Source organism: Gopherus evgoodei, chromosome 18 (genome assembly GCF_007399415.2).
Source record: "Gopherus evgoodei ecotype Sinaloan lineage chromosome 18, rGopEvg1_v1.p, whole genome shotgun sequence".
Lineage (NCBI taxonomy): Eukaryota > Metazoa > Chordata > Testudines > Testudinidae > Gopherus > Gopherus evgoodei.
The window spans coordinates 16151602-16171093 of record NC_044339.1 but is presented as its reverse complement, the minus strand read 5'-3'; the positions used below and the strand labels follow the sequence as shown (position 1 = coordinate 16171093).

General features: G+C 49.0%; 2 protein-coding genes across 4 annotated transcripts in view; both read left to right on the top strand.

The window, feature by feature from the left end:
• The window catches only part of LOC115636800 (Golgi integral membrane protein 4-like), an 86300-nt gene extending 67198 nt beyond the window's left edge, over window positions 1–19102 (top strand). For 2 of the 3 annotated variants that reach the window (XM_030537374.1, XM_030537373.1), the window contains exon 14: window positions 2839–3452. In XM_030537374.1, the coding sequence (XP_030393234.1) occupies window positions 2839–2867 (29 nt within the window). In that variant the 3' untranslated portion in view covers window positions 2868–3452. Of the gene's footprint in view, window positions 1–2838; window positions 3453–9798; window positions 9943–11476; window positions 11722–16308 lie in introns of those variants that run through there. The other variant, XR_003997067.1, reaches the window with a different exon arrangement.
• On the top strand, window positions 14278–15055 carry FNDC10 (fibronectin type III domain containing 10). The gene has a single exon (XM_030537903.1). The coding sequence runs from the start codon at window positions 14278–14280 to the stop codon at window positions 15034–15036; it is 759 nt and encodes a 252-aa protein (XP_030393763.1). The 3' UTR covers window positions 15037–15055.
• Window positions 19103–19492: the final 390 nt, after the last annotated feature.

The window sequence follows — 19492 nt, the reverse complement described above, 5'->3', positions numbered from 1 at the left end:
GACAGTGTTACGTGACAGGAGGCTGTCTCTGGGGGCGTTAAGCCATTTCCCTCTGTGTCAGAGATCACATGTGTGGCATTTGATTGATTGATTGACTGATTGATTGGTGATAAACCTGTGGGCGCAGCCTGAAGTTTCAAGGGAGGAAGGCAGCAGTCCTGCACAATATAGGACATGAGTTTTGCTGTTCCTCCCTGTGGGAAGGGTGGTTGCTGGCAAAGGAAGGGGCATGACCGAAGGCGGGGTATTACTGACCTCCTTTGCTCCTCTCCCTGCCCTTTGTCATTGACTGCACTACTTTAGAAAGTTTTTCCTGTGGGCCTGGGTGATGTGACATAGCCTACCTCTCTCTTGGGGTCATTTGGGTTCCTCATGGGACTCCCCCCCCCCAATCTGGCTATTCATTCACTGCTGTCAGGGACGTCTTCCCTTTGTAGCAAGATCTGGCCCTCCCAATCTCTGTGTGCTGCACTGGAGGTTTCCTGTAGTACCATGCAGGGCAGCTCTGCAATGGCGAACCAGCTCAGTGTTCGGTGGGGATGGAGCCCTGGCATTCACTCTAACACGGCGCTTCCCAAACCGCATGGAGCTGGTGGTTGTTGGAGACCTCATGAGGCTGGCTCCTTTTCTTTGATTCCAGCCACTAAATTGCATTACAGTGTGCTAAGGTACAGCCGAGTGTTGGTTTTCCATGTAAGTGCTGTAGTTGTCACTGGGATGTTATGTGATGGCAGATGGGAGACAATGAGGGTGGGGTCAGGAAATAGGAGGGGAAAAGTCCCCAATGGAGGGATAGCTCAGTGGTTTGAGCATTGGCCTGCTAAACCTAGGGGTGTGAGTTCAATCCTTGGGGGTGGCCCATTTAGGGATCTGGGACAAAAAAAGTAGTTGAGGATTAGTCCTGCTTTGAGCAGGGGGTTGGACTAGATACCTCCTGAGGTCCCTTCCAACCCTGATATTCTATGATAATCTCTGTTTAGATGTTGGCCCCAAACAGAGGTTTGCAACCCCCTGAGCTAATGTGTTTCTAGGAAGTCAGTTCCAATAGCCTCTAGGCAGCAGATTTGGAGTGGAATCTTTCCAAAGCGTGGGGGTAGGGTTCTGAGCCTGAGCCGTGCTTTGTACCTGATGCAAGCAGGCCTGCGTGGGCAGGGATCTGAGATTTGAGAGAGGCCTGGAAGCACTTTTTGACTCTTCTGCTATTTTAACGGCTCAGTGTGCTTGTTAGAAACTGGATCAGAGTGAAGCTCTAGGCGTGGCTGATTCAGTGAAGCTGGAAGGGAATAGGGAGCAGGCAACAGCCAAGCCAGCAGCAGCTCGTCTCTTAGAAACCGACGAGAAGAGAGAGACCAGGCTGCTGGCGAGCATCATTAGTAATAAAAATCTACCTTGGAGCCCCTTCCCCTCCTGTGCCCCAAAGTGTCCCTGCTGGTCAGCCTTCTGGGGAGGGAGAAAGCCCATCTTGCCTGTCCCATGTGTGCTGCTGGTGGTGGGGTGGGGCTGTCCGTGGTGCAGGAAGCAACGCGACTCGGGCTTCAGCACAAGGCTTGTAACTGCTACGTCAGTGCCAGATTTGCTGTCGTGTTCAGACGGGCCCAAGCTGTGTCTGTCTCTCCCTAGCCTGCTTCCCGTTCAGTACCAGTCCGGGTCCACAAGCGTGATGAGCAGGTGCACGGCTGCATGTAAGCACCCTGCAGGGCAGAGAGTGATGCTCTCACAGGCCAACAGCTCTAATGCAGCTGGTGCTCTAGGCTGCCGGGAGAGGCTACCCCTGTGGAGCTGGGGCCAGCCTGAAAGTTGCTGAGCTCCGGAGCAGTATGAGGCCCTGGGATGTTTTGTTTGTGCTGAATCTTGAGTGGCGATCTCTGAGTAGTACAGCACAAGCCAAGTGCCACTTAGCATACCGTCATTTGCTTGCAAGCTGTAGGTGGTTGGGTATCGTGCCTAAAGATGCCAACTAAGTGCATCAGAACCCAGGGAATGACAGGGTGTTAATTGGCCAATTAATTGTAAATCACAGCCATTTAATTCCCTGGGAGTCTATCCTCTCCCACCCTTTCCCTGAATCCCAAGAATATGTTCTTCTATATGTCTGCAGGAACTGAGATCATACTCAAGTAGTCCTTGCAAAACAGGAGGACTTCGGTCAGTTCGCACCTGCAGGGTTCATGCAGTTAAATCCTGGGGGATGTTAACTAGCTGTGAATTACAGCTAAATGCCCAGTTAGCACCCCTGGTGCTCCCCAGAATCCAGAGTATTGTGCCCTGGGACCAGCCCCCTGTGAGTGTGGCACAGTCTGACACACGGTAAGGGCTTGACGCCACTTAAAACACTACAGCTCTGCAGCTCCACTGTTAGCTTCAGCGTGGACCCTGCCTAGGCCGGTGGGAGGGTTTCTCCTGTGGGAGCAGGAAATCCACCTCCCTGCCAGGTGATAGTGCTGTCTACACTGGGACTTAGGTTGGCTTAACACCACCACTCAAGGTAGATTTTTCACACCCCTGACCATACCTCATTTTCTAGTGTAACCTAGGCCTAAGAGATGGTCCTTGCTCCAGAGACCTGACATCTAACCCGATGAGGCAAGACACAGGGTGTGAGGGAGGAAGGCTGGTCATCCTCATTTAACAGGTGGGGTAGAGACTTTCAGTGACTTGCCCATGGTCACCAGGGAAGGCTGTGGCAGGGTTAGGAACCAAACCCAGATCTCCTGGATCCCAGCCCATGTTAACTGGTGGCAAAGTCACGAATGCTGGCGACCACTTAGCTGACTGGGTTGGGCTCTTCCTTTCTGTTCCATGTTGATTTTCCCGTCTCTCCTTTCTTCCTGCAAATAGGAGGATCACGGAGGGGAGGTGGACGATAACGAGGACCTGGAGCTAGTGCAGGAGCACAAGGACCGTGGGGGCATCCCAGGAGCTGAGAGCAAGAAGGATGATTACTACTGAGGGTACCAGCGGCTCAGAGCGCCTGGGAGGAGAATGGCATGTTATGAGAGCAGGAGGGAGGAGTTGCAGGAATTTCCTTGCAAGACATGGATCTGGTATGACCTTCCGAAGGCGAGGCCAGAGGAATGTGTGGCCAGCCCCCAAGCAGGCCGCTTCCAAAGGCACATTGTGTGTGTGTTCCCGGTGCAATCTTGGCCACACCACCCGCTGGCAGAGAAGGAGAAGTGCTCTCCGACCCCTGGTGCAGCCACATCCTGCTGCTTCTCTCGGGGGCGCTTATTGATTTCCCCCCTTTTATTATTCCCCACTCCCCTCTTTCAGATGAAGTGGTTTTGGGGGGTTTTTTTGGTTGTTTTTTTTTTTTTTTTTGGTTAATTTTTTACTGCTTGAGGCACGGGAGAGGCAGATGTTGCAGAACTATGAGACACCAGTGGTTGCACTGGCCCAGGCTGCTGCCTGGACTCACTTGACTGATCTCTAATACAAAGGAATCTCTTTATAAATCCTTTGGTTAATGGTGCTTCTTTAAAACGACGTCTGTTTGCTATCTTGGATCGTGCCTCCTGCTGCAGACCCCACCTGGAAGTGGTGTTGCTAGGAAAAAATGAGCGTCATGGTCGTTTAAACACTTGGGGTCCATCAGCAATTGATCAGCCGGAGCCCAGAGTGGGGTCAGGGGGAGTGGAAACTAAAACAGAACTTTGGGTACAAGGGGCAGATATCTCAACTTGGTAAATTTTTGGGTCACTTCTGGTGGCTTGATTGGGGCCTGACCCTCCTGGGGACTGGGGGTGCATGAGTGGTTAGGAGTGGGGGAGGGTTATATCAAAATAGACACCCAGGGTGGATTCATTCATCTGTCCCCTGACCAGAATGGTCAGCTGAGTTGAATGTATCCTTGATAAATCTCTGGCACAGGGCAGAGGCAGCAATCATTTTACCACTTAGCAGCTGCCAATCTTACCAGTAGCTGGGTTCTTCCTACAGATCTGTGGCTAGACCCGTACAACCTGCTGTCCCATTGGTCCCGATGAAATGCTTGTGGAAGGCAGCAGCTGTGACGAAGGAGCAGTGATGAGTCTTACTGAGTGGATAGAGTCATCTGGGGTTGGGGCAGGGTCTGAGTAGGACACACTTTTGCAGCAAACCCTTATCTGACATTTTTGGCTAGTTTGAACACTCTTGTGCATGGTTTGGAAGGGACCATGGAGGGGCGGTGAAAAAAACCAGCAGTTTGACTACAGCAAACAATGCCAACCTCCCTGGTGATTGTACAATCATCTTCCCCCCTCTCCTGTACCATCCCCACCGAAGTATTCCATTAACATTGCTACTGGCCCTCAGCAATATTGCAGGAAGGTGCGTTTCAAAACATGTCAGGGAGCAGATGTACATAAGAACGGCCAGCGGTATCCTGTCATCTGACTGTGGCCAGTGCCAGGTGCCCCAGAGGGAATGAACGGAACAAGTGATCAAGTGATCCATCCCGTTGCCCATTCCCAGCTTCTGGAAAATAGGCTAGAGACACTTCAGAGCATGGTTTTGCATCCCTGCCCATTCTGGCTAATAGTCATTGATAGAATTAGATAAGTTTGTGGAGGATAGGTCCTTTTTTAACCCTGTTATAGTCTTGGCCTTCACACGAAGTCCACGTGGGAGCGTGTTCTCAGGGAGATATAGACCAATCACTCCCCAGGTGCCTACTTTTGAATTTGTTACCAGGCATTCACTTGCTGTGTGCCCGACATTGATCTTGGATTTATTATTAGAGCAAGCTGTACCAATCTGCGGACACTTGGGACCCGCACAATTCTGTCAGTGCTATTCAGAACTTCCCGGAGACGGCGGGGATGCAGCTTAGGTGCTCCCGTTCCGAAAGCACAAGCACACAATCATCCCCAAGCCCCCTCTGTGCCAACGCACAGAGGACGTGAGTGATTATAGCCGCCAACGACGACACCCTGACTCTTCAGCTCATGCTTTTAGCTCTGGAGGTGCCCAGTTCAGTCCCCAGTGTCAGCCAAGATGGTGGCCATTGTATCCCCTCCCACCCAATTCTGTACCCTGGGGGGGCTAAATTGTGTTCTGTTAAGCTCGCGCATCCCCACTAATTGCAATGTAGTTGCATAAGTGTGAGAGCAGAATTTGAGTTTACCATGCCTTTTAAGAAATCCTATTCCCCGATTTTTCTGTCTGTCAAAATAGCTGCTATTCTTTAGTCAAATGAAAAACAGCCTGAAGTTCACAGGAAGATGATGTGGCACCTCTAGACATCCCCAAGCCATTCTCAGCAGAAACCTCACTGCCGGCCAGGGCAGTGCTCTGTGGGAATGGAAAGGGGGGCTGGTTAGCGGGCGTGCTGGGGCTGCATTAATATCTCCCCACAGCATGGAGCTGCTCCCCTCTCCTCGCCACACACCACTCGTAACTGGAGTACTTCCCCCTTTCCAGCTGTGGGCCAGAGACCTGCAGCCAGATGCTGTTCACTTGCCCACGGAAGTGAAGCTTTAAATGGGTCCTGGGGTTTGGTGTTTTGGTTTTTTTTCTGATTTCTGTGCCTAATTTAGAGCAATTCCACAAAACCCCAGTTAATGAGCATTGCTCCTCAATCTCTCTGCTTTGTACAATTCAAGCAATGTGTCGATATACCCTGCTGTTTTAAATATAGTGGGCAGCTGAGGCTTCACAACTTAGTTGGGCACCCGTATAAATATTTTGGAGAGACAAATTGTCCACATTGCAACAGGCACTAGCTGGTACCTTAGCTGCCTGCATCAGCAAAGAGGCAGGGATAGAATGGCAAATTCCTTGCCTCTAGTAAGACAGCCTCTTACGCCAGGTTGTCCCTGGAGGTCAGGGTGGAGGCACATTAGCCAAGCTCCACGACTGCCGGTGCTATGTTCTCCCTCTAGATGCCACGCTGTGATCCGTTAGGGGGAGTTCAGTGTAAATGCCAAAGGAACAGGCGTCACCCAGAGTGATGTGGATGAAACAGTTAACAGTGTGCCTATGCTCTGCATTATCCTCCTCCAAACCCTGCTGCAGGAAGCAACACGATTCTGTCTCCACCGCCTGCTATAAATAGATTAATCAGAGAAGAACGTCTCTGCCCAGCTGCATCCCAGTCAGAAACATCCCTAATTCTCAGTTGGGCCCCAAGAATCGTCATTGTTCCACAAACCAAGATAAGATCAGCAGAGACTCATAGGGTCTGTGGTGAGGGTTTCATCTCTGCATCCCAAGTCAGCATCGTGAGATGAGTAATGCAGGTAGCTTCCTGCTGAACTTTGTCTCCTCCTCCATTCCTTTCCCTGTTCTTCACCTGTGGCTCCCAGACGGTGGGAGTAGGGACAGGCTGCGCTAAGCGCTGAAAATAAACTAATAGTGATGAGAGCGGTGTGCTGATCTAGAGACTCAGCAGAGGTTATCTAAATTAGGAGGCTAATTCCCTGCCTGCATAGCAGCAGTGAGTAATCTTTGAAATTATGACTTGGAAGGAACATAGCCACTCCAGCCCTAAATGCAAGGCTCCCTGCTAAGCGAATGCATTTAACAGCCAGCCATTGTATGTTGGTCTCTGCTGATACCAAAGTAGCTCCTCTCTGTGGACTGTCTAGCAAACCCAGGTGTGGGTCTAAAATCTACACAGCACTGTGCTAATTTTGTCAGCCTGGGGTGATGTGGACCCTAATTGTCTGGATTATAGTCAGCTTCCCCCCATTAAAATACCTCCTCTAGTGTTCCCTCTAAAATGGAGTCTGGAATAGGAGGTGTATTCTACTCCTATTACTCTGCCTTGAACAGAAAAAATGGGAAAGCAGTGAACTGGTGGGGAGACATCTGTGTGCAAGTGCACTAAAGCTTGTTTGAAGGCTGCTTAAAAGCAGATGATGGAGCAAAGGATTTGCCTGGGCAGCATGGCCTGAAAGTTTTTGGCAGATTGGGGACAAGCATGAAAGTACATTTAAATGACTGAGGTGTCAAGGGAACAAATGTTGAGCCAAAGCTTTGGTTCAAAACCTTTCGTGGCAAACCAACCTAGCCAGCTTCCTGGGGAAAGCATAGAATCATAGGGTTGGAAGGGACCTCAGGAGGTCATCTAGTCCAATCCCTTGCTCAAAGCAGGACCAATCCCCAGACAGATTTTTACCCCTGTTCCCTAAATGGCCCCCTCAAGGATTGAGCTCACAACCCTGGGTTTAGCAGACAAATGCTCAAACCACTGAGGTATCCCTCCCCCTGGCATGCTGGACTTAGCCCTCTGACCCAGTCAGAGAGGATCCAGGGTTCAGTCCCGTATATAACTGACTGGCTAGTGCAAATGGGATACTGGGTGGCCCAGCTCAGAACTCTCCATACTCCCATTTTGAACTTAAGGGGGCCTGTTGGTGAAGGTGATCTGGGACACTCAAACCAGAGCCCACCAAACCCAGCTCCTGGTCCCCAACCAGTACTGAACCAAGAGTTAAAGTTAGCCCATGATGTCCTGTGGGCAAGTCACGTGGGGGTGGAGAGAACTCAGGAGAGGGCACTGGTCCGGTTCTTTCAGGCACGTGTTTATCAAGACACTAAGGATTATTATGCATCCTGACCAGAATGCCAGGTGAGGGGCTCTGCAGTGTTCGTGCAGATGACAGATGTCTTTTAATCACATCAAGCAAATGCAACAGGACAACAGATGCAAATGGATGCACATTTGCTCAATGTAGGATAAGATGTTTCCTGATGTAAAGTCTCCAATTGGCTGATTAAACATGTGTCTCAGGAACTGAAGCAAAACATTTTGTTGTTTTTGTTTTTTTCCTTTCTGGCCCTTCCAAAACCTGATCAAAAGGGAGCTTGGATTTCTGTAAACAGGCACATTTCAGGTTGGTATGAGGTCACAGTGTTAAGTGCAGCTTCTGTCTCTGATATTGACTTTCACTTGCAACCTCACTGCTGGAAAAACACAGGCACAGCACACGGTCTTATTCGCCTCTCTGCAAATATCTCCTGCCGTGGGGCTGTCTAGGCAGGGCATGGCTTTTTGCTGTCTCTTCCTGGCCACAGCCTCACAGCAGGGTTGCAAAATACACAATTAGCCTCTTACTAGACAGAAGGCAAAAAGAGACGTAGAACGGAAATGAGGTAGGGAAGGAACAAGAGACACAAGGGAAAAGGGCCACAAAGGTTCACAGCTCAGGGGGCATCTGGGATTAAGCCAAAGCCAGCAGAGGTGGCGAAATCAGCTGGGTTCTTCTCTCTGGCCAGGATGTGTCTCAGGGTCAGCACAGTGCAGGCCCAATGGAAGCCTGGGGCCCAGGCTGTGGCGAGGGCAGCAGTCACCATGGTGAAGTTCACTCCTTCCTGTTCTCTCGTCTTTCTTTCCACCAGCACTTGTGTCCACTTCTCTCCTAGATGAAGGATGCCAAAAGGGAGCAGTGGTTGGAACAGCCCGTCCTCTCATTGTTTTGTCCGCCTAATTTCTTCACACCAATTTTGGGTCACTGATTTCCAGTTTTATGCTTCTCTTGTTTACCTGGCATGATCTTAACAAGGTCCTTGAGCTATAGCAGGAGGAGTTTTTTTGTTAATGACTCATTTAGTCTGTCTACCTTTTTACACCTTTTTCCTTCAATATTTGTTGTTACAGGTTATTGTGACACTTTATGAACTTTCACTCACTTTTCACAGTTGAGCTCCCAAACAGGGTCAATTTGTAGGCCCGATGATCACAACAGCACAGTGTGTTGTCCCCTTGAAGAGGACTTGAACTCACAGCAACGTGTTCAATTGCTCAGCCAGAGGTGTTACATAATTAAAGGTGGTATAATTGTTCTGGAAGGAAATTTGTCCCACCTGGAAGACCCTCATATACCTACAATGCTCTGAGTTTTGGAGCTGGCTGGCAGAGTACCGCTACTCTGGAATTTAAAAGGGGAAACTACCAGGCATAGGTATAAAGAAATTGTAAATAACAGGAGACCACTCCCCATGACTCTTTCCAAATTCACTATGAGCCGATTCTGTATTCAGGGGTCTCCAAAGGCTCTTCCTTCAATGACTAACGCTTCTAACAACCTTACAGCCAAGAGTCTCCTTCGGAAACCCTTTACTCACGCAGAGTAGTATTTTACACAGTAAGTACCCTCAGAAAGGGATTCTTTGTGCGGTTAAAGTACTGTTGTCAGCAAGAGGCAGAGTAGCTGAATTAGGCTCAAAGGAAGCAATATTACAATATTGGCCACAGCGTGGTTAATCAAAACCCTTAGCAAATCTGGACGCCTGCTCTGAGGCATTCTAGGGCACTCCCTTCTACTGCAGTAGACTAACAGGACTTCTCTAGTTTGATTTATTTCTCCTCCCCATAGGTTTTAACAGGGACATAAAATAAGGCCCAGACTAGGGCCATGTCTACACCGCAGGGACTCTAGTGGCATAACTATGGCAAACTTTGCAAATATTCCTTAGTTACGCTTGACAAGCCGCCTGTGAGGCAGGTACAGGATCACACCCTTGACCACCAAAATGAAGCCAGCTTTTGAGTGGAATCTGTTTTAATAGCGAACAGCAGTGCTGCACAGACTTCAGGGAGGCAGGATGGGAGGTGGAATGGGCTCTGAGCACCTGCCAGACACCCCCATCTTTTATGTAAAGTGTTATCAGGTCCTTAATGCCAATAAATTTTCCTCAACTGGCCTCTGACCTGAGATGAGGAGGCACCTCTAGCAGCATACTACCATCTATTCCCATCCTGGTGTAATGGGTCAGTGCTCACTTAAAATGAAGTGATCTCCTACAACATGTGTGAACACTGCCTGCTTAATCTGCCCCACCTTGTATTCCACTTATTCGGATTTTCTTCCCCAGTCTTGCAGAATAGCTCGGTGTAGCTTGAAAGCTTGTACATTTCACCAACAGAAGTCAGTCCAATAAAATATTACCTCACCCACCCTGTCTTGCTACTATCCTGGGACCAACAGGGCTACAACGCTGCAAACAACAATTTAAAAGGTAAGTCACCCAGAGAAGCTGGCTCAACAGTAGACAGTTTGGTCATATAAATGCTCAACACATTTAAAACAAGGCTATATTTTAATAAATCTCAGTCAGGAGTTAATTATGCTTTGAACGCATTCAACTAACTGCTTGAATTCAGGCCAAGTCATTTTCTGAGGCAGTAAAATACATTCAATCAAATTTCAGTGCTTTAACTTTTGTTATACATCAAACTTTCACAAGCTAGTAAATGTTCCTCATGGAAAAAGCATAAAAACTCATCTATCCAGATTTCTCACTCCTGTATTGTTTATATTAGGATCCATTGCTTGCATTTTCCATATTACATTATTTCCACCTAAGTAGTTGTTGCATATTCTGCTGTTAGCACAAATGTCTCAACCACATATATCAGTCATTCTGCACAACACAGCTAAGATTCCCTTTTCTTCTCATTCAGAGGGATGCTTGTGACCACTTCCTTATAATGACGACGAGTCCGGTGCCACCTTAAAGACTAACTGATTTATTTGGGCATAAGCTTTTGTGGGTAAAAAAACCCCATTTCTTCAGATGCATCATTCCTTATAATGGCTTTTCATTCTCATTTTGTGCCCTCCCGTTTGCATTCTGATCTCATCTGCTTCAGCCCATGCTGATTTTTCCCTGCATTTGCCAAACATTGATTCCCTCCCCGCTTGCATTTGACAAACATTGATTTTTCCCTCCTTTCTGTGTTCTTAATTAATCAGAAGCCAATACTTCACCTGGATGTTTCCTCTTGTGTGTATGCGTGTGCAGCATTACTGATGATGTAATTGATGCTGACCATAATATATGCATGCCAGCAAGGGCAGCACACACATTATCTGTGACGCCAAATGGTAGCTACTTTTAAAACCTAATTCTTGGCATCAAAAGCAGCAGAAATAATAGACAAAGAGATAATATAAATCTCTATATGGACCATATCATTATTCACTAATGGTGTAGGATGGGAGGCAGAGGAAGAAACCATACATTCTCAGCACTATATATTTAATACTATGCAGCTTATACCATACGTTCGGAGAACGGTCACTGTTATATGGGTGATATGGGCTGAGTGAGTTAATGTCACTAAAGAAAACATTCAACTCTTAATTAGGGAACATTAACCATATTCTTGATCACAATAAAGTTTTTCTACAAACGGTAATTTGAAAATTCTTCCTTGCAAGATTTTGCAATGGTCGGGCCAGTGTTGGACCAGGAAGTATTTCACAGTTAAAAAACAATAACAAGATGAAGCATTTTGTCCTTCAGCAATATTAATAGTCTCCCTTGACTGGTGGAGGAGGGGAAAGTACAGTAGTAACTTCTGGCTTCTCTGCTGCTTAAAACCTCTGAAGACTCTTCATAAAGGTGTTTATAAAACAGTTAGAGCAAATGATAGTGTTGGGTGTAGTCTGGGGTTAGGCAAGATTTAGAGCAGCTTCCAGCACTTTTATTGTGCAAAGGATCCTCAAAAGTTGAGGTTACATGTGTATTTTTATCATCCTTTATTCAGGAATCTCCTGCTTCCACATTTTGACAATGGCAAGAGCGGCAGGAACATGCTCCCAACATAGATCTTTCAAGAGCTTTCTGAAAGCATTATGTGGTTAAGCAAGTGTGCCTGGTGTTATGTCCCCACCAATGGTTGTCTTCACTTTCCCTCTGTATTGCAGAAAATGGATGACCCCAGGAGACTGAGTGAATGGATGAGTCCTTCTGGTGACTGGAAGTGGCTTCGGATTACAAGTCTCTCTGGGGGTATGTGTACACTGATGAAAAAACCCCAGCACTGAGTCTCAGAGCCCATGTCAGCTGCCTCCCGGGGCTCAGACTGCAGGGCTATGACATGTCAGTGTAGACATTCGGGCTCCGGCTGGAGCCTGGGGTCTGAGACCCCAGGAGAGGGGAGCATCTGAGAATTCCAGCATCTTCACTGCAATTTTAGCCCCGCTGCCTTTAACCCTGCCAGCCCCAGTCAACTGACCTGAACTCTGAAGCTTGGTGCCACATATATTTTATTGCAGTGTAGACAGGACCCAGCTCCAGCCTGAGCCAGCTACAGGAGCCAACCACGGCCATTTATTGCAGCATAGATATATCCTAAGCTAGCAAGGGACTGGACTATATGTCTTAAGGCATCCTTTTTCTTCTCTAATTGCTATGATGGGTGTAGCCAAGCCATGCCACTGCCTGCCTTTCTTCCAGCCTGTGTCTGACTCAGTAGATTGTGCTCAAGTCTCCCCCCCACCACATTCCTCTGCAGAAAGGCCAATAAACCCTACCTGGTCCTCAGGGCCATGCTTAATAAGATTGAAATTCTAAACCTGAATGCATTACCTTTAGTTTATAAGAAAATCAAAACAAAAACACTTCCATGACCAAGATACCACTCAGTCACCTTGATGTAGCCTGGTCCAGGGGGGCAGAACACCTGGATTCTATTTAGGGCAACCAGTTAGTAAGTGTGAAAAATCAGGACGGGGTGGGGAGTAATAAGAGTGTATATAAGAAAAAGTCCCAAATATCGGGACTGTCCCTATAAAATTGGGACATCTGGTCACCCTAGTTCTATTCCTGCTATCCACTTACTGTGTGGCCCTCCAACAGCATTTCTGTTTTAAGATTGGGTTAATATCAGTCTGGTCCAAGCAGGGTTAGGTGATGGAGTGTTAGAAACACCTGGCAGCCTTGCAACCTGTCTCCACCAGAGCTCTCAATGTTGCTAACGCTGGTCGAGCTGCATGAGTCTGAGCAGTAATGGGAAACTTTCTACAATTTTCCCTAGGAAAGGGCCCTCAAACAAACATTTCCCATCCAGTACAGTGCCGTCAATCAATGGGATTACTCTGGGCTATATGGCAGGAAGTGCCAGCCGGACTGGGCCTACCCTGTACAACAGGGGTTCTCAAACTGGGGATTGGGACCCCTCGGGGTTGGGAGGTTATTCCATGGGGGGGTCATGAGCTGCCAGCCTCTACCTCAAACCCCGTTTCGCTTCCAGCATTTATAGTGGTGGTAAATAGATAAAAAAAGTGTTTTTAATTTATAATGGGCATCACAATGAGAGGCTTGCTATGTGAAAGGGGTCACCAGCACAGAAGTTTGAGAACCACTGCTGTACAACATGCAGCAAAGGGATGAGGGCAGAGCTAAGTGTGAAAAACAGATCCATAGTGATACTTCGTTCCAAAGGGAACGGAATTCCGTTACTCCCCATTTCAGTCACAGCTCTGTAGATTTTAAGGGCCAGATGGGACCACCAGGTCATCTATTCCAACCTCACTCCTAAGCAAGGCCAGAGACTTTCACACAGTTACCCCTCTGTCAGGCCTGGTAACTTGTTTGACTAAAGCACATTGTGCAGAAAGGCATCCAGCCTTGATTTGAATCTACAGGAAGGAAACTGGTCCAAATCTCCTCTCCTTGCTACTGTTGGCAGAACTGCGCAGGTGCATGGATAATTTAAAAGTCAAACACAGATGGAACTTTTGGCTAGAGGCCCCTGACTTCATCCCTCTCCATAAAGTACACTGGGTGTTGATAGGATCCAAATGTAGGGTGTCAACCCTTTAGGATTGTCCTGGAGTCTTTAATTAAAGCTTACATCATGTGATGAAAACTCCCGCAATAGGTCCGACCAAAACTGGGAACCCTGATCCAAATGCCCCTGGGTCTGATCTAAAACCCAGCTGAAGTTAAGGGGAATCTTTCCATTGGCCTCAAAGGGTGTGAGATTGGGTGTTTTTTGGGGGGGAGGGGGTTGCTGGAGGGCAGAGTGGGGGGTAGGGGCGAGCCTTATTTCCTCCGTCTTGAAAGCCTGACAGTGTTCAGTGCCTGCCTGCAGGACACGAGAGGATCTGAGCTATTCGTTGCCTGGGTTCTGGTTTAATCACCCGCTCTCCCTTCGGCTTCTGGCTCCATCCTCTCCGCATTTGCGCTCTGCCAAAGCGCAGCCCAGGGAGAGTTAACGCCGGAGCCGGCTCTCCATTGGCAACCGGAGGAAGCAGCCCGGGGGGCGGCGCAGCCCTTTCGCTGGAAGTTGGCGGATCCGCAAGGCGCCTGCCGCCGCCGCCTCTCCGGGAGGAGGCAGCCACTGCTCCCTGCACCGGGGACTCCCGGGGCCAACTTAGCCGGCGCTGGCGGAGAGCGGGCGCGCCAGGAGGAGGCTCCTTTCTGGGCTCGGCGCAGGACGCTCCCGGCCGCCCGGCCTGGCTGGGATGCCTGGTCCCCGCGGAGCCGGAGGGAGTGAGCTGGCCCGGGGAGCGCTGCTCCTGCCCACCTGCTAGGGCTGCGGTGCCACCCGGGCCGGCCAGCATGCTCCGCCTGGGCACGCTGCTGCAGTCGCTCGCCCTGCTCTGCCTCTGCCAGCGCCGCCCCGCGCACGTCTGGGGCAGGCTGATGGGGGGCTCCGGGGAGCTGGCCGGGGGCGCCGCGGCTGCCTGGGACCCGCTGCCGGCTCTGCCCCGGCGGAGCCGGCGGGGAGCCTCGCCGCCGGCCAACAGCTCCGGCGCGGCGCCCTGGTGCCCGTACAAGGTGTTCAGCGAGGGCCAGGCCGGCGGCCGCCTCTGCTTCCGGAGCCCGGCCCGGGACTTCCAGTGCCCGCCGCCCAGCTGCAGGGCGCACCGCTCCCCGGGCCGCGCCCTGGTGGCCAACGTGCTGCGCAACGGCAGCGTCCTGCTGCAGTGGGGGGCGCCCGGCGGGCCGGGCCGGGACCTGCGGGGCTTCGCCCTCAACTGCTCCTGGGACGGCACCTACACCCGCTTCCACTGCGACAGCGTCCAGCTGGGGGCCAGCTGCCGGGACTACCTGCTGCCCGACGCGCACGGCAGCGTGCGCTACCGCCTGTGCCTCCAGCCGCTCTACCGCGCCGGCGGGCCGGGCGCGCCCCGCGCCGAGTGCGTGGAGTTCAGCGTGGAGCCGGCCAGCATGCGGGACATCGTCATCGCCATGACGGCCGTGGGGGGCTCCATCTGCGTCATGCTGGTCATCATCTGCCTCCTGGTGGCCTACATCACCGAGAACCTCATGCCGCCGGCCTGGGGCCGGGCCGCCGCCCCCACCAGGGGCACGTAGGGCAGGGGCCCCAGCCGGAGCCCGCGCCTGGAACCGGCCCTGGGGCGCCCTCTGCAGGCGGGGGCATGGAATCTGCCCTGGAGCTCTAGAGCCAGGGGTGGGGAGCCACCCCTAGACCCCCCAGCCTGGAGCTCCCTCTGCAGCCAGGGGCCTGGAACCGGCCTTAGAGCCGGGGGCTGGAGCGCCTTCTGCGGGTGGGGCCTGGAAGCTGCCCTGGAGCTCTAGAGCCAGGGGTGTGAAGCCACCCCTAGAACCCGCTCCCTCTGCAGCCAGGGGCCTGGAACCGGCCTCTAGAGCCAGGGGCTGGAGTGCCCTCTGCAGGTGGGGCCTGGAATCTGCCCTGGTGCTCTAGAGCCAGGGGTGTGAAGCCATCCCTAGAGCCTGGGCCTGGAGCTCTCTCTGCAGCCAGGGGTCTGGAACCCGCCTCTAGAGCCAGGGGGCTGGGATCTGCCCTGGAGCTCCCTCTGCAGCCAGGGGATGGAACCCACCTCTAGAGCCAGGGCCTGGAGCTCCCTCTCCAACCAGGGGCCTGGAAGCCACCTCCCCTGGAGCTCCCTCTGCAGCCAGGGGGATGGAACCAGCCCCTAGAGCCCAGGCCTGGAGCTTCCTCTGCAGCCAGGGGCCTGGAACCGGCCTTAGAGCCGGGGGCTGGAGCGCCTTCTGCGGGTGGGGCCTGGAAGCTGCCCTGGAATTCTAGAGCCAGGGGTGTGAAGCCACCCCTAGAACCCGCTCCCTCTGCAGCCAGGGGCCTGGAACCGGCTTCTAGAGCCAGGGGCTGGAGTGCCCTCTGCAAGTGGGGCCTGGAATCTGCCCTGCTGCTCTAGAGCCAGGGGTGTGAAGCCATCCCTAGAGCCTGGGCCTGGAGCTCTCTCTGCAGCCAGGGGTCTGGAACCCGCCTCTAGAGCCAGGGGGCTGGGATCTGCCCTGGAGCTCCCTCTGCAGCCAGGGGATGGAACCCACCTCTAGAGCCAGGGCCTGGAGCTCCCTCTCCAACCAGGGGCCTGGAAGCCACCTCCCCTGGAGCTCCCTCTGCAGCCAGGGGGATGGAACCAGCCCCTAGAGCCCAGGCCTGGAGCTCCCTCTGCAGCCAGGGGCCTGGAACCCTCCACCCAGCCGGGGCATGGTGGATCCCTCTCCATCAAGGGTAGTGATGGACACTTCTCTTCCTAGCTGACTCCAAAATGCATATTGATCACAGTGCTGTAGGGGTAGACTTTGATTAAAGCGTCACTTTGGGGTTACCAAAGCCTGTAACTTTTCTATTCCTGTTAGCAGTGACAAGGACAACTTAAATCCAGAGGAAACCAGTGCCATCACCCAAAGCAGATCTGCAGCAACCTGAGGGACCTCAGTGCCATTGTGTGACTCAAAGATCTTTAGAGTTGTATGTGGTATTATTTTCCATAGAGGACTTTCTATAGATCAGTCTTAACTAGACCAAGGGAAGTTTTAAATAGCTAAAGAAAACTGTGTTTAGAAAGAAGCAGGGGAGAAATAGTCACACATTCAGGTGTCTGAACATCAGTGTTCTGTGATAAATAACTTATACTGTGAAATATTTGTGAGGTATGTAATTGTGGTTGGGCGTGGTCATGCAGACATTACTAATAGAAAAGTAAGTATTGCTATGGAATCCCGAAAGATTGGGTTATAAGCAACTTTCGAGATAATGTTGATTTGTGCATTTTATTGTGATTTTTAGAACTAAACATTCCACAAGAGGATAAAAGAGATGGGACAAAGAAAGCCCCAACTCCTCAAACTGTGTGCCATAACCTAGATTGTTGCATTGTTTTGTAGTGGTGTTACATAGGAAAATTCACAGTAAAATAAAGTAAGTTAGTAATAGGATCAAAATTAGGCATATTAATTAGTGCTGATTTAAAGCATTCAGAGATATAAGCCTGTTCTTCAGCACATATATCGTTAGGTACCATCTGTTTTTGTGAAGTTGTTTTCCTTCATTTTATTTGCAGACCAGTTGTTAAGATCTTTTTGTTTTAATAGTAAATTTGCCAAGTGTATCATGTAAAGGTTTGGAATTTTGTTTTCTATTTTTAGTAAAAAAAAAAAAAAAAAAAAGATTAAAAAGCAGCTATTCTGCCTGAGCCATACCCAGTTTTCAAACTTAAAATATCTCAGTGAGTTAAAAATAAAAATCAGGAATCTGCTTGAAGTGCCAGCAAAATTGCAGTTTTGAAAAGTGAACTAACTTATTTTTAAGTGCTTTTTTGATTTGAGGCCTCTAAACACGTTTAACTTTAAGCATATGCTTAAATCCCATTGATTTAGATGTGCTTAATTGCTTTCCTGAATTGGAATGCTATCCTGAAACTTGGCCAAAGAGAGTAGATCCATAAAGCTTAAGAAACTCGGGGGCTGATGCAAAGTCCACTGAGCTGAGTGGAAAAACTCCCATTGACAGCAGTGGGTTTTGGATCAAGCCCTATGCTAAGCAGCTCAACAACTCAGGAGCCCAGGCCTGCCCCTATTGAAATCAACAGGAGTTTTGTCATTGGCTTCAACAGCACTAGGCCCTTTCAAAAGTAACTTTTTAGAAAAAAACATTTGGCTCTAGCCAATGTGTCTCAGGTTTCTGCCTGCTGCAGTTTAAAAAGGCCAATTTAACAGAGTCTGAAAACTGGGATTCATAATGGAAACATGAACCGAGCTTTAATTATAATGGTGTGAAAAATACACGATAATAACTACTGTGACCAGTCTTCGCTACCCCATTTTATGAATGCAATACACCTTTGTTCCACTAAGGTACCACCTCCTAAACTCTGAATTCTGTTCTGTAGTGGCTGAGTATTTTTAATATAGGAACACTAGCTGTAATCCATTCACTCGATGCTACAGTAAACTCGGAGTTTAGTTAAACTCTACTATTCATTACATTGTGCCTTAGTACTGAAAGTTTGACCCATTAATATTGGCTTTTCTGCTTTTGTTGTAACTGTTAGAGGAACATGTGTACCTCCCACAGTGTTTGTCTATTTAATAGGAAAATAAACCTAGGCTAGCTGACTATTACTTGAATTTTAATATATATTTAAAATAGAGTAAATTACCTTCCTAGAGCTTCTGTGTTACTTTTTGTTTAGTATTGTCTCCACATAGTTTACTGGTATAACAAAAATCTAACATTATATCACATAAAAAAGTAATGGTAGGGGGGAAATAGGGTTTATGTAGCAGCGTATTATTAATAGATCACATGTGAAATGAAAGTGTTTGTCTGAATAAACAAATATGTTTATAATCAGTAAATGCCCAGTGGGCATTTCTTAGGTAGTATGGATGACCTAAAACTTGTAAGTAGATGGCATATGTAGAAACCCTCTAGGATCTGTTAAAATACAATATTTGTACTAATCAGATGAGCACAGCCATACTACAGACTACATTTCTCTCCCTCCCCGTGTGTGTTTTTAATCCAGCAAGCAAACTTATTTCCCTTAGGACTGAAATAATTTAAGGATGGTCAGGAAGCTGAAGGTCTGTATTTTGTCAGACAAAAATACCTCTCTTTTTCATTATTTCTTCATGTTTTCCTTCTAACAAGAAGCTTGCTGTAAATTACACTTCTTCCCTTCATGAGTTTCTTGCCTCTGAATCTTGGTTTAAAACCACCTGACAGTATTTAAAATATAATTGCAATCAGAGGATGAGCCCTGACAGACTATTTCATTCACGTTTTTCCCCAGAGAGAGATAATGTGTGAAATAATCTGAAATTAGTTCAAGGATATTAAGACAAGTTGTACCTAGTGGAGTCATGTCATCCTTTGTATAAATCCATTAAATTCAGTGGATTTAAACCCACAGTGAATTTGGCCTAGTTTCATTTGAAGGCCTCGCATGCATCTACCCTATGGTCAATCCTAGGCAGGATTAGTAGAGTGGAACTAATATTGTACATTTCTATCCATTTCCGTCACTCGCTGTTGCTGTCTTGTCCTTCATCTTGCCATGAATTGCCAGACTTTAAATATATAATTAATGAGCCTTGTATCACTTTGGAGTTGACCTTAATGCATTAAAAGAATATAATATACACGTTATAGAGTCTGACTGATACCTTTTTTGATCAGGTGAGTTAGAAGTCCTTTCTGATCCACGTAGTGGATAAACCCACCTAAGGGTTGTCCTAGTTATATTGCTTGCTGTAAAATTATTGCAACATTGTTATACAGGTAGAAATACATGGAATTTTTGAGCAGCTGCCTTATGGAAAACGTTGCCAGCATAACACTTCTGCACAAAGATTCCCCCCCCCCCAACAAACAGGTTTTCTGTGCACACCTTTTATTTTTCTTTGTTCTTGTTCAGTGTCCACATGTCTACGAACCTGAAACAAAAGCCACCGAGGTCAATAGAAAGTCACCCATGGACTTCACTGGGCTTTGGATCGGGCCCTGTAGTGCTGCATTTGTTGTGTGAATTTCTCAGCA